At 37.3% G+C, this 13,069-nt stretch overlaps 5 protein-coding genes across 5 annotated transcripts; 4 read left to right on the top strand and 1 right to left on the bottom strand.

Annotated features, from left to right (window-relative positions):
- Positions 1–150: 150 nt before the first annotated feature.
- Positions 151–1,179, top strand: ARG3 (ornithine carbamoyltransferase; the record flags this gene model as incomplete). Its single annotated transcript, XM_062953191.1, has 1 exon — positions 151–1,179. The coding sequence occupies one exon, from the start codon at positions 151–153 to the stop codon at positions 1,177–1,179; it is 1,029 nt and encodes a 342-aa protein (XP_062810018.1).
- A 1,809-nt stretch (positions 1,180–2,988) lies between these two features.
- Positions 2,989–4,827, top strand: PRCAT00003277001 (beta-mannosyltransferase; the record flags this gene model as incomplete). Its single annotated transcript, XM_062953190.1, has 1 exon — positions 2,989–4,827. The coding sequence occupies one exon, from the start codon at positions 2,989–2,991 to the stop codon at positions 4,825–4,827; it is 1,839 nt and encodes a 612-aa protein (XP_062810017.1).
- A 211-nt stretch (positions 4,828–5,038) lies between these two features.
- On the top strand, positions 5,039–8,080 carry PRCAT00003276001 (uncharacterized protein; the record flags this gene model as incomplete). The annotated part of the gene is made up of 1 exon (XM_062953189.1): positions 5,039–8,080. The coding sequence occupies one exon, from the start codon at positions 5,039–5,041 to the stop codon at positions 8,078–8,080; it is 3,042 nt and encodes a 1,013-aa protein (XP_062810016.1).
- Positions 8,081–8,139: 59 nt separating this feature from the next.
- Positions 8,140–11,394, bottom strand: ILS1 (isoleucine--tRNA ligase; the record flags this gene model as incomplete). The annotated part of the gene is made up of 1 exon (XM_062953187.1): positions 8,140–11,394. One exon carries the CDS (start codon positions 11,392–11,394, stop codon positions 8,140–8,142), a length of 3,255 nt encoding a protein of 1,084 aa, XP_062810015.1.
- A 217-nt stretch (positions 11,395–11,611) lies between these two features.
- On the top strand, positions 11,612–13,033 carry PRCAT00003274001 (uncharacterized protein; the record flags this gene model as incomplete). Its single annotated transcript, XM_062953186.1, has 1 exon — positions 11,612–13,033. The coding sequence occupies one exon, from the start codon at positions 11,612–11,614 to the stop codon at positions 13,031–13,033; it is 1,422 nt and encodes a 473-aa protein (XP_062810014.1).
- Between the last annotated feature and the right edge of the window lie 36 nt (positions 13,034–13,069).

The following is a 13,069-nucleotide window of genomic DNA, read 5'->3' as shown; positions in this document are numbered from 1 at the left end:
AAGGCATATGAACAATGTTTCCGTTTCCGTAATTTGTAGAATGAAGATTTTTCACCGCGCTTACAACGTAATTACTCAATTAGTGAGTCATTAAAGACGAAACATTATATAAACGTTGAAAATATATAGAGCTAATATAGCATCCATACTATGATGAGTCTTCAAAGCGTCGCTAACGTAACGGGAAAAAGAATGATTTCTAGCTCAGTCCGTGTGAAAGCAAAACCACGTCATTTGGTGAACATGATGCAATTGACTAATGGCGAGTTGAACTCTTTAATCCAGAAAGCTGAAACTTACAAAAAGATAATAAAAAAAGGAGAACCTTCTGTTGAAAATCATAATAAGCTTCTAGGAAAATTAGTCGCTTTACTTTTCAACAAGAGATCAACCAGAACAAGAATTAGTACTGAAGGTGCAGCCTCATTCTTTGGTGCGCAACCTATGTTTTTAGGAAAAGATGATATACAACTAGGTGTCAATGAGAGTGTCTATGATACGACCAAAGTTATAAGCTCAATGACTTCATGTATATTTGCCAGGGTGAGCTCACACCAAGACATTCTTGACCTTTGCGAGAATTCTTCTGTCCCGATAATAAATTCTTTGTGTGATAGGTTCCATCCATTACAAGCTATAGCAGACCTTCTCACCATCAAAGAAGAATTTGGAGATACCAAGGGGTTAAAACTTACTTGGATAGGTGATGCAAATAATGTTATAAATGATTTGTGTATTGCTGCTCTTAGATCTGGCATTTCAGTATCTATTTCTATTCCAAAAGGGATAGTGTTCGACGAAGAAGTCAAGAAGAAAGCTGAAGAAATAGCTAAAGATCAAAAGCTATCCTTTGAGATATTGAATGATCCTTTGAGTGCGTTGCATAATGCGAATGTTATTGTTACAGATACTTGGATTTCTATGGGCGAAGAAGCTGAAAAAGCTGAGAAGTTGAAGCAATTCGAAAATTACCAGATTACTAGCTCAATGATTTCAAAGGGAAAGGCAAGTAGTAATTGGAAGTTTATGCACTGCTTGCCAAGGCATCCTGAAGAAGTGTCAGACGATGTATTTTACAGTGAAAATTCTTTGGTATTCGAGGAAGCGGAAAATAGATTATACGCAGCAATGGCTGCCATAGATGCCTTTGTGATTGAAGGCAATAAGTCCCTGGAGTGAACTATAGACCCAAGTCTGATATAGCACACATTCTAAGTCTGAAAGTACTGTGTGAGATTCTGAGTTTGATGTATATGCAGGATGCATTTTTTTCATGAACCTCTGAATACTATTGCTGTGAATAAGCGAAATATGATTAGCTTGACAAATGTGGACAATTTATACTCTTTAAGATACTTCAATGCAACGAATACTTTGAAACTAATGTATTTTTACCAAATAACTTGTAAATTTTAGATTGATTGTGGTCTCATACAGCGTGTAAGTAAAGTGACCATAGTAAATTGAGAATACTAGTGCAGAGTCAAAGAACAGACTTACAAAATGCAGACTTGTATTCTCACTTAGTGTTATTCTTAGTTAGAAGATTCAGAAACTGTAGCTTTTATTCCCGCTATTTCTTCACCTCCTATTCTTTGTGACATATATTTGATTCCTACATTGGACTGGTATCAGGCATGTATGTCTGGACATTCTGCCTTTATCAAGTATGATCTAAAAAGAAAAGGAAGAGTTCTCTTCGGTTTCTTTAAAGAGTATCTTATCCATGTAAGTTGATTAAAAGGGACTTACGTCATGAGGAATTAATTCAAAATACAATAAAGACCTCATATCAATGTGAATAAAGTCGTGAGGAGAGAAAACAAGCCAAAGAGAGAGGTTAATTTGATCAATAAATCAAGAATTAAGAAGCTATCAGATCCAAGCATGCTTTCAATGTGGACATACTTAAAACGTGTACTAAGAGCGGAAACGATTCGACCCATTTCCCTACTTTGCAAGTTTTCTTGGTGTATTAAATTATTTCACGAGTGCACGAGAGTACAAAGTAGTTCACTCTTGAGTGTACTCCAGTGTACTTGAGTGTGCTTGAATGTACTCGTCATTCAGTTTATAGCAGGCGCTTTTGCTATAGTTAATCGTTATGCAACGACGTGTGACGACATGTGACGACATATCCGAGCGTATGATACTTGTTGGTTTTTCGACACAATTGGTCTCAAACATAAACAAAGACCCCTATCGAGTCAAAAATGTTATCGATACATCTTCCGTATATATCGGCAACTAAGACTTCATATCTTTGCTGGTTTCCATAATCTTCGATATATATTCCATATGTTTGCTGTAATGATCGTCACTTTGCTGCCGCATTTATGATGCTGCTGGAGTTCCACTACATATTCCTCTTTGTGGTCAATAATTTTTTTTCAGTGCGTCATCTCTCTCGTCCTATAGCTTTAGCAGCAAAGAGTGAAGCAAACGTTATCATCTGCTATGTGACACATTCTCCAGCAACAATGTACTTAACCCATTCCGGTAAGTGCTGCTAGTATTTGGCATATTCTTATTGATGTGTATATTTTTATGCTAGCACTGCCTTGCTTATGGGCCCTGCCTTTATGTCAATTACTCCGAAGAAGAGACGTTGAACTTAAGTTCCTCGCTACTGTTACACGTACTCCCCTCCCTAAGTTAGGTTCCTAGTCTCAAAGCCGGGAGCTAATTCTGGAACTCAGTGAAAGTATGCAAAATTATACTGAGGCTTAGTAGCAATATGTGAGACATTAGACTTCGAAGCCAGGGGCTGCATATCATTCTCCGATTGAGTCAAGTAATAACGTAAACTGCTCGGGTGTGATTTAAATGCAGGCCGATGTTGCTATTAGGCGCAATTCTATTATCAGCCGCAACAATCTAGCCCACGATGCCCTAATTTCCTCAAAAGTGTCCGGCAAGTATATATAGTTTTACGCTAGCCCATTATGGGGGCTTGAACTCATATCTGATTATATTTTGACCTCAGAAATGAAGGCGGTAGTGGGAAAAGTACGTAAAGTACGTAAAGTACTCTTCGCTGTGTTATTTGCTGTTGCGTGCATAACCTTTACCTCTACCTATTTGGAGCATCCTTTATTACATGTCCAGGAGAACTACGACTACCATGTAAATGGGTTCAGCATCTCATCGTACCCAGAAGAACAAACAGCTGTTATATTCCCACGGAACTTTGAGCACCCACAAGATGAAGTACAAACATTTTACGAGCACTATTTTGGCGAAACAGATGAGAGTACTAATGTTATCAAATACCTGGGTAGCCAGAAACCGCTTTCGGAAGTCATTCAAAAGCAGCAGTATAAGAAACATTCTGTCAAGATTTATGGTGCTTCATCGAAGTCTGATGAATGCGATGATTTACTGAAAGCCATGGATTTCAACTTATCAAACTATAAAAGTCTCGAACCTCGACTTGAAAGAGTTGCCAAAACTATGTTAAATAAACTTAACACGGATGATGCGTTTGCAGAAATGAAACCATTTTTTAAGAATGATCTTTGGAAACAGCTCAAGTCGAAAACAACCCAGAATCATTGGTTTAAGTTTGCAGGAAGCTCCGTTTGGTTGGAACAATACGGAGTCCATTTGATGATATCGAGAATCGTATATTCTTCCAAGGGACGTAAGAGAGCTCCAATTTTGAGTTTTGTTTATGCACAAGTATTCAATGAAAATTGGGAAGAAATGGAAGATGTTGAGCTTGTCATACCGACTACTGATCCTAAGACGCAGGAGTCTATTTATAAAAATATTCACTTCCCGACATATTTTCCAATCCCATTTTATCATGATGTCCATTATCAATCTAAGAGGTTTTATGGACCCGAGGATCCTAGGATTTTATTGTTCAAGAATGAAATGGGTATTGAGGAACCTTTGATCATTTTCAATGCGTATCACAGAAAAGTAGACAAACAAATTCCTATTGATGAGGATAATATGAATGTTACTTTCTCATATCATAGACTGATGTTCATGTCATGGCCTTTCAGGTTTCAATCTGGTAAGGGAAGTCTTGATGGATTTCAAAATCCCAAGTATGAAAAAAATACATACAACAAAGTCGTCGAGCTTAGAAGAGAGAACAGCAAAAGATTACGTGTTCAGAAAAACTGGACTCCGTTCATAAGCTTGAAGGAAAGGTCTGATCAGGATTTGAATGTCTATTTCGTTTACAGGTGGCTGAAGTTGGAGATATTGAAGTGTCCTCTCTCCGACGATGCAGATGGGATTGCATCATGCTCCTCCCAATATAAACGGGATCCTAAATTGTCAATCGATGCCCCTGTGGGTGAAATGAGAGGTGGAACAGAAATGATTAGCCTTAATGATTATTACAAAACTGATAAAGAGGTTTGGATTGGGTTTGCACGTGCTCACCTTAAGAACTGCGGGTGCGGCAGCAGTATGTATCGACCAAACTTCGCAATTATAGTTAAGGATGGATCAAATTATATGGTCACCCATATGAGTTCTTTCATGTCTCTCAATATCCCAGTTCATGGATGGACAATACCCGAGCAGTATTGTAAACATAGGAGCCCTAGTGTTTTGATCCCAAACAGTATAGCAGCTGTGGGCATTTCAAAGGACAGCGACTACCTTACCCTTTTATTATCCGTTGCCGATGATACTGACTTTGTGGTACATTTTAAGAACTTATTGCAAGGAATACGACCATTAATAGAAGAGGCGGTCTCTGTCGGCAAGTCAGGCTTAGATGATCGTGTCGTTAAATGTTCCTTGCAATCTTCTTCACGGTTTTGCAAAAAATTTGGTTTGGAACACAAGCCAAAGAACTCATAAGCATACACAAGAGACTTCAAGCAACTGAAATTAATTTAACTTTTGTATTTATACGAATATTGCATTATTTTAAGGAAACCAAATGTAAGATATTATTATTTTTGAATATTCTGTAGTGTATTTAAGTTTCTCGATGGCTTCTCGTAAATTTTTTGGCTGAAAATTTTGTGCTCTGACTGTGATAACACTAGTATCAGGAAGAATTTACCTCATGACTGAAGATTATGTGGTCAACAACAGGGGGGATTTGACTCCACTATTTCATTATGGACCTGTTACTTGTATAAAATTTTATTTAAATTTTATTCTAGTGGGTTATGGACCGATATTGAAAATTTTCAAAGTAGAAGGAAATTCCAGCTCTTTGATAGCTACCAGAAAAGTTTTCAGAAAAAACAAAATCCATTGCATTACAACTGATAAAGAATCTGAGAACGTTGCTCTTAGCGGTGGACGCTCGTTCATTGTTTTTAATTTGAATAAATTCATAGATGAAAATATCAAGCTCGAAGAAAAAGCAATCAATGAATGGATAACAAGTATAAAGTTTTCAGGGAGAGACCGTCTTTTGATATTAAACTCTCATAATACAGTCTACCAAATTGATATTAGTTCATTGGACAGAAAATATGTTTTAATTGAAAAAACTGACTGTAAAGAAAAATCTATCTTGTATAGTGGTTCTTTTACGATCCGTCCCAGTGGTGAAGTGTTGGTAGCTGCCGGTACAGTTATGAATGGGGTTATTATATGGTCACTCCAGACTAGAAAAATCATACATAACTTGACTGAACATGAAGGCTCCGTTTTTGGAGTAAAAATCAACCCAACTGGTGAATATATTATATCGTGCTCTGACGACAGATCCATCAAGTTGTATGATTTCAAAACTGGAACTCTTTTGGCAACAGGATGGGGGCATAATTCCAGAATATGGAGTCTCCAGTTTTTCAACAATACCAGTGAACTAAAGATCCTCAGCACGGGAGAAGATTGCAGTGTCAGAACTTGGAAATATAAGAAAGGCTCTGAACTTTTAATTCAGGAAAAACTCATGGAGCATGCACATATGGGTAAACATATATGGTCGGGAGATGTAGACGATATCAGTGTCAATGCAATCGTGAGTGGAGGGTCTGACGGTAAAGTAAGACTTCATGACCTTGCTCAAACTGCACAAAGTGAATGTTTTTCTTTGGAAACTTTGTCCAGACAGACAGGAGTGAATTTGAAAAAGAATGAAATAATAAAAAACTTTTATGAGCTAAGGAAACTAAATCTTTTAGTTCTTTTGACTTCTGCGGGAAATATGTTCACTTTTGATCATAGATACAAAGAATTTAAAAGTATTGTATTAAATGAAGGTGAAGTTGAAATATTTGATAACTTTGGTATAATGAGAGGCTTTGATGATATGAATTTGGTGTTGATTTGTTCTAGACAAGGACACATTTTAGTTTTGCAATTTAACTCAGCTTCCGAGCAACCACTGAAAGAATGGGTTTCGGATGAATTATTAGGAACAAACAAAGTCAGTAATTTCTCTTCCTACCATAATGATAATTCCATTTATTATTATACATTGACTGATTGCCCGAATCCAAAGGTTCCGTTACAGTTAAAAAGATTTAAGTATGTAAACGGCATCTTCACTCTTGATTCTAACAATCAATTGTTACAGCCATCACAAGCAAATTTTACCACAACTTGCTTCGTGGTAGACGAGGAACATAAATGGGCCTTGATAGGCTCAAGGTATGTGTCATTGGCTATTTATGACTTGGCAAGATCAAGTTCCACTTACTCGTTATCAGCTTTATTCAAGAAGTTAACTCCTGGAGATTCTATTACTAGCATTTCATTCGTAAGCCCTAAACAAAACTGTGATCGCATACTTGTTACTGTTAAAGATGGATACTATTTGTATGCTGATGTCGGCAAGATTGAAAATGATTTCTTTCTTGACATTACTCATCAGAATAAGTTTCCACGAGGGTTCGTCGAAGGAAGTTTTATGGAATCAAATGACTTATATCTATATGGATTCAGATCAACATACTTCTATGTATGGAATGAAAGCAAGCAGCTTGAAATATTTAGTGAATATTGTGGTGGATCGCATAGACAATGGCAATTTTTTGAAAACTGCAAGCATGATGGATCTTACAAGTTCATATTTATAAATAAGTCCTCTTTGTACATAAATCGCTTAAAGACGCGGTTCCGTTACGATGGATTACTTGAAGATGGAACACATGGGAGAGAGATTAGAGATGTGACAATTTCGCCGTCAGTTTTGGAAGATGGCTCTAGGCTAATGATGAGCGCATCCGAAGATACCACTGTCAAGTTAAACAAATTGTTTTCAGATGGTAGAATTGAGAATATATGGAGCTTAAACGATCATGTATCAGGATTGCAAAAAATAAAGTTCTTGAATTCAATGTATGTGGGGAGTTCTGCCGCTAACGAAGAGTTCTACATTTGGAAACTAAACCTTGACAAGTTCCAAACTGTACATATAACAAAATTTGCCGTTTTGAAAGCTGGAAGTTCTATTCCCGATCTTAGAATCATGGATTTTGACTACTTCGAAATCCAGCAAGGCTTCATGATTGCTGCTGTATATTCTAACTCAAACATCAAAATCTGGAATTTTAATTTGAAGACGAGAGTCTTCGAATGTTTGGTAGATGACTACTACACATCATGTTGTATACTAAATGTCAGGTTTTTAAAGTTCCAAACGAGTACCTTTTTGATGATTGGGGCTACAGATGGAAATATTGCAATATGGAATATATCTAAATCGATAATGGACAATGATGTCTCTAAGCTTGGTCATGTTCAGGTCAAGCAAAATTTGCATCAAAACAGTATCAAATCTCTCTTGATTGTTAAACAGAGTGACTCTGAATCGCTCAGACTTGTTACGGGAGGAGACGACAATGCTTTGATTTTGTCTTTAATAAGTTTTGATGATAACCACATCAAATTAAGGCCCTTGAGTTTTATAGAGAAGGCAGCTTCTTCAACAATTACATCCATAGCTCAGGCCACAGATTCAAGAGTACTTGTCACCTCAGTCGATCAAATTCTTAGGGTATGGTCATACTCTAACGATTTGTTACAATGCAATGATGCTACTTATACCACGATCGCTGATACTGGGTGCTCAGATACAACCAATTTCGGAGATAGTTGTGTAGCAATAGTTGGTGGCGCAGGATTGAGCTCATGGAAAATTCAATAGGTTTATCTAAATTAGCTGAATACCTAAATATATATATAAGACTTTAATAGACTAGCATTCTAAAGCTTCAATAATCTCAAATCAAAAATGGTATCATTAATAGCTTGTTCTTCTTCTGCAATAACATTCTTGTTTTCTGTAGAAGAAAATGGAGACAAGGGTCTTTTCGTAGATTTCAACAACAAATCTTCATTACACTTGATAACATTTTCAAAATCTATTGTATCACGAATCAAATTGTACTCAACTTGAACATCATCAGTATTGTTTAACCCTGCCTTCTTACGTAATCTTTGTATTCTGTTTATAAGCTCTCTGGTTAAACCTTCCCCTTGCAATTCGGGATGCAATTTCACATCTAAGATGATTAAAACATCTTGCAGAGATCTAGCTTCGTGACCCTCGGCAACTTCTTTCGAAGGCAAGCCACGTTGAACCTGGAGATCACCAGCTACTAAATCAATTCCATCGACGGTTATTTTTCCACTGTCAGCATACTTTTGAACTTCCGCCGATGGTACATTGGGTAATGCGGCCTTGACCCTCTTTGAATCCTGCTTCAACTTCTTACCTAAAGTTGGCCAATCAGCAACCGCGACATACTCAACTCCGTATTTAGCTTCATCTGAAGATATTGTCACAGTCCTGACATTAAGCTCGTCAGCAATATAGTCTTTAAGAGATGCGATGTCTCTCAAATATCCAGGATCGGAATGTAAAACAACTAGCTCTTTTAAAGGAGTCTTCAACGAGATGTTCTTTTTCTCTCTAATATTACGACCCAACTCAATTACCTTCTGCATCCTTGACACAGCTATCTCAATAGCTCTATCAAAAAGCTCTTCCTTAGCGACAGGATACGACATAAAATGTACGGATCTCACATCCTGCTTATTGCTATTAATGCTGTGAATAGTTAAATCTTTCTCCTCGAAATAGACTAGCATTCTTTGATGAATGTTATCGGCCAAGAAAGGAGTGAATGGAGCCATAGCTCTCGACAAAGTAAACAATGCTTCGGTCAAAGTATTAAGCCCACATTTGGTATCCTTCGTATCATCGCTCGAATACCCTTTAATACGACGACGATTGAACCTGATGTACCAATTTGTTAACTGATCAATTAGGGACAATAATTTTGGTACAACCGTATACAACCGATAAGCATTCATCTCTGTGTGAATGAATTTAATCAAAGATTGAATAGAAGCTAATAACCATCTATCCATAACGTTGGAAGAGATCACGCTCGGATCATATTTGAATTCTTCACCATTCTCTTTTTTGTATAAATCAGCAGAATCTTTCAAAAACTTGTAAGAGTTGTACCACGGTAAAAGAACACTAGATACTATGTCTTTAACACCTTCTTCCTTGAACTTCAAAGTTTCAGCTCTCAACACTGGAGATGTGATCAAGTAAAGTCTTAATGCATCAGCCCCGTACTTGCTTAAAATAATCAGTGGGTCTGGATAATTTTTCAATCTCTTTGACATTTTCTTACCATCTGCTGCTAAAACTATACCACATACTATCACATTTTGGTATGGGGCAGTATTGAAAAGATGAGTTCCCAATACAGTTAAAGTATAAAACCAGCCTCTGGTTTGGTCCAAACCTTCGGAAATAAAATTAGCAGGAAAAGAATCCATGAATTGATCTTTTTTCTCAAATGGATAATGCTTTGACGCATAAGGCATTGATCCAGACTCGAACCAACAATCAAACACTTCTTCAACACGTTTCAACATACCATTACCTTTTCTGGACGGAATCGTGAGATGGTCGATACTATCACGGTGCATGTCAGTGATTGATTGATCCCCGGTTAAATCTTTCAATTCCTGAAGGGAACCAATACAGATAATCTCTTCATAATCCTCAGAAGCCCATAAGGGAATAGGAGTACCCCAATAACGGTTTCTAGATACGTTCCAATCTCTTGCATTAGCAATCCAGTTCGAGAATCGCTTCTCCTTAACATTCAGTGGAACCCAATTCGTTTTCTCGACATTTTTTAACATATCAGGAACTATATCAGTAACACGGACATGCCATGATGGAACCGTTCGGTATATCAACGGGGTATCTGATCTCCAACAAAAGGGATACGAGTGTCTAATCTGACTGTTTACAAGTAGTCTTCCGTTCTCAGTTAACTTTTTAATAATAACTTTATCTGCATCTTTGACATAAAGTCCAGCAAAGTCAGGAACGTCATTCGTTATACATCCCCTGTCATCTACTGTGTTGGGAGCATGCTCCTTTTCGTCTATGATACCAGCCTTGGTTGCAGCATTGAAATCCTCTTCACCAAAAGCCGGAGCCTGGTGAACAATACCTGTACCTGAGTCATTTGTAACATAGTCTGCTCCTATAACTTTAAAAGCACGATGCTTAAAACTTTCATAGAAATAAGGAAATATTGGAACATATTTCTTGGACACCAAATCTTTCCCTTTTATTCTTTCAACAATCTTGAACTTAGCTGCTGATGGCTTCTTATACAACGTTGTTAATAAAGATTCGAGCAAAATGAAATTCTTTTGCTTCTGTTCGTCGAATATTTTCACATATTCAAATGTGGGATTAACAGCTAAAGCCAAATTCGCAGGGAGTGTCCAAGGAGTAGTCGTCCAAGCAATTAACCAAGTATTTTCGTCTTCAACTAATGGGAAGCCTACGGTGATAGCGGGGTCATTGACGTCTTTATAGTTTTGCTGCGCTTCAAAATTAGACAATGGAGTAGTACAGCCTGTCGAATAAGGCATCACTCTATAGCCTCTATACACAGCGCCCTTATCAAAAAGCTGTTTAAAGACCCACCATTCGGTTTCCATGAATTCTGGATACAAAGTTTTATAGTCGTGGTCCATGTCTACCCATCTACCGATTCTCTTGACTGATTTACGCCATTCGTCGGCGTATCTCATAACAATAGACCTACACTCAGCATTATACTTATCAATTCCCATTTTCATGACATCCTCTTTACCAGTAATACCCAATTTTTTATCAATTTCATGTTCAACTGGTAAACCATGAGTATCCCATCCAAATCGTCTTTCAACGTAGTGGCCGTTCATTGTCGCATAACGGGGAACAATATCTTTCACGGTAGACGTGAGAAGATGACCATAATGTGGAAGACCTGTGGCAAAAGGAGGACCATCGTAAAAGGAAAATGATGGTAAATCTTTGGTAAGTTCCAAGGTTCTTTGAAATGCGTCTATATCATCCCAAAGTTCGCTAACCTTTTCTTCTTCCTTTGGGAAGTTAAAAAACTGACAGTTCTTATCTTCCTGAAAAGCCATAGTTTTGCTCAATAGGCAATGTACACTTAAGAACGTCGATTACTTTTAAAGATTAATTACTTGAGAATGACTAATACCCTATGGATCGTTGACAAAAAACTCAAAATCCAAGCAGAAGGGAAAAAAAAAATGGCTTATGTAATCATTTACTCATCGTGATATATTGATACACATTTAACCTCACTATACCTTTAATAGATGGTACCTACCCAGATATATGATTAGCAATGAATATTTTTCACGCAACTTGCTTAAAATAATTGGTCTGCTGTGTCTTCCCCGCAGAATCCTAGTTGGTGTGTCAGGGGGAGTTGACTCAATATGTCTAGCTTTTTTACTAAGTGAATATAGAAAGCGATATCAACCTGAGTTGGAGATAACCGCAGTCACAATTGACCACTCGTATCGCCATGAATCTAATCGAGAAGCCATATCGGTGGGAGAGCAGGTAAAGAAGTGGGGACTTAATCATATCATTAGGAAGTTGGAATATGACAAACCGGTCCACAGTATTTCTAATTTTGAAGAGGTGGCACGCCAGAAGAGATTCGAAGAATTTAGATCAGTTAGCAAGGAGATAAAATCGAAATTCATATTCGTTGGTCATAACCAGGATGATCAGATAGAAACGTATCTTCAAAGATTGCAGCAAGGGTCCACCTTATTTGGACTTCGTGGTTTGCAACTGTTTACGCCCCTACCAATGCCCGCTGAAGATCCTGCGGACGTAAACATCTTTCTTGTGAGGCCATTGCTTGGGTTTAGTAAGGAAGAGATTAGGTCTAATTGTTGCGAGCGAGGTATTGAGTGGTTTGAAGATAAGACGAACAATGATATTTTTTTGACAAAGCGAAATAGATTGAGATTCTTGGTAAAGGAAGTGTCTACTGGAATGTTATCTTCAAATTCCCTGATACTTTTGAAACTGAATCTTATAAAAACTCACAATGAAGTCGTACGTTATACTGATAAAGTCGATCAGCATGCAAAAGAGTTGTATAAGACGATTGAAAACTCTTTAACTTTTAATAAGGGGAATGGGAGCCTAGTGCTAAATATTCCAATTCGTTTTATGACCCATGAAATGGATTTGATCCTAAGCAGACTTCTTTATTGGTTGCTTTATCCGATATCATCTATCAAGCATTACCATTGGGCATATGCAAAGATTGAGCGACAAATGGTGCCGAAATTAATAAGGTTAAAAGAAGGAAACGAGAATAGAATAAAACTTGTTTGTTTAAATTTGACTATTGTGGCAGCAGTCAACCATAAAACGGGAAATATAATGTTAACCTGTTTTAGACAACCTCTTCTAAAGGAAGATAATTTTAGGAATTCCTTAAGTATCACGTCGTCACTGACATGGGGTCATTGGATTTTGTTTGATAGAAGATTCTGGCTTCGATTTCGGCTGCCTTTTCAATTCTGCTTACGCATAGTTCCTTTTACGAAAAATATACATACGAGCCTTTTAAATGAGGTTTGTGACATAAAAGAGCGCCATATTGAAGGTGAATATTTGGAAGGAGTTCCATTGGTTTTTAAGGAGAATTCATTAGTATCTGTACCAACGTATGACTTGTTTATTGAAAAAAATATAGAGGTTGAATGGTGCTTGAAGCAACATCGTTTATAGCCATGTCAATATACAGGAATATATATTTCACCTAAA

The sequence above is a fragment of the Priceomyces carsonii genome (assembly GCF_900007245.1).
Source record: "Priceomyces carsonii strain CBS4050 genome assembly, scaffold: Debaryomyces_carsonii_scaffold_3, whole genome shotgun sequence".
In the NCBI taxonomy this organism is placed as follows: Eukaryota; Fungi; Ascomycota; class Pichiomycetes; order Serinales; family Debaryomycetaceae; genus Priceomyces; species Priceomyces carsonii.
This window is presented reverse-complemented; position numbering and strand designations above follow the sequence as displayed.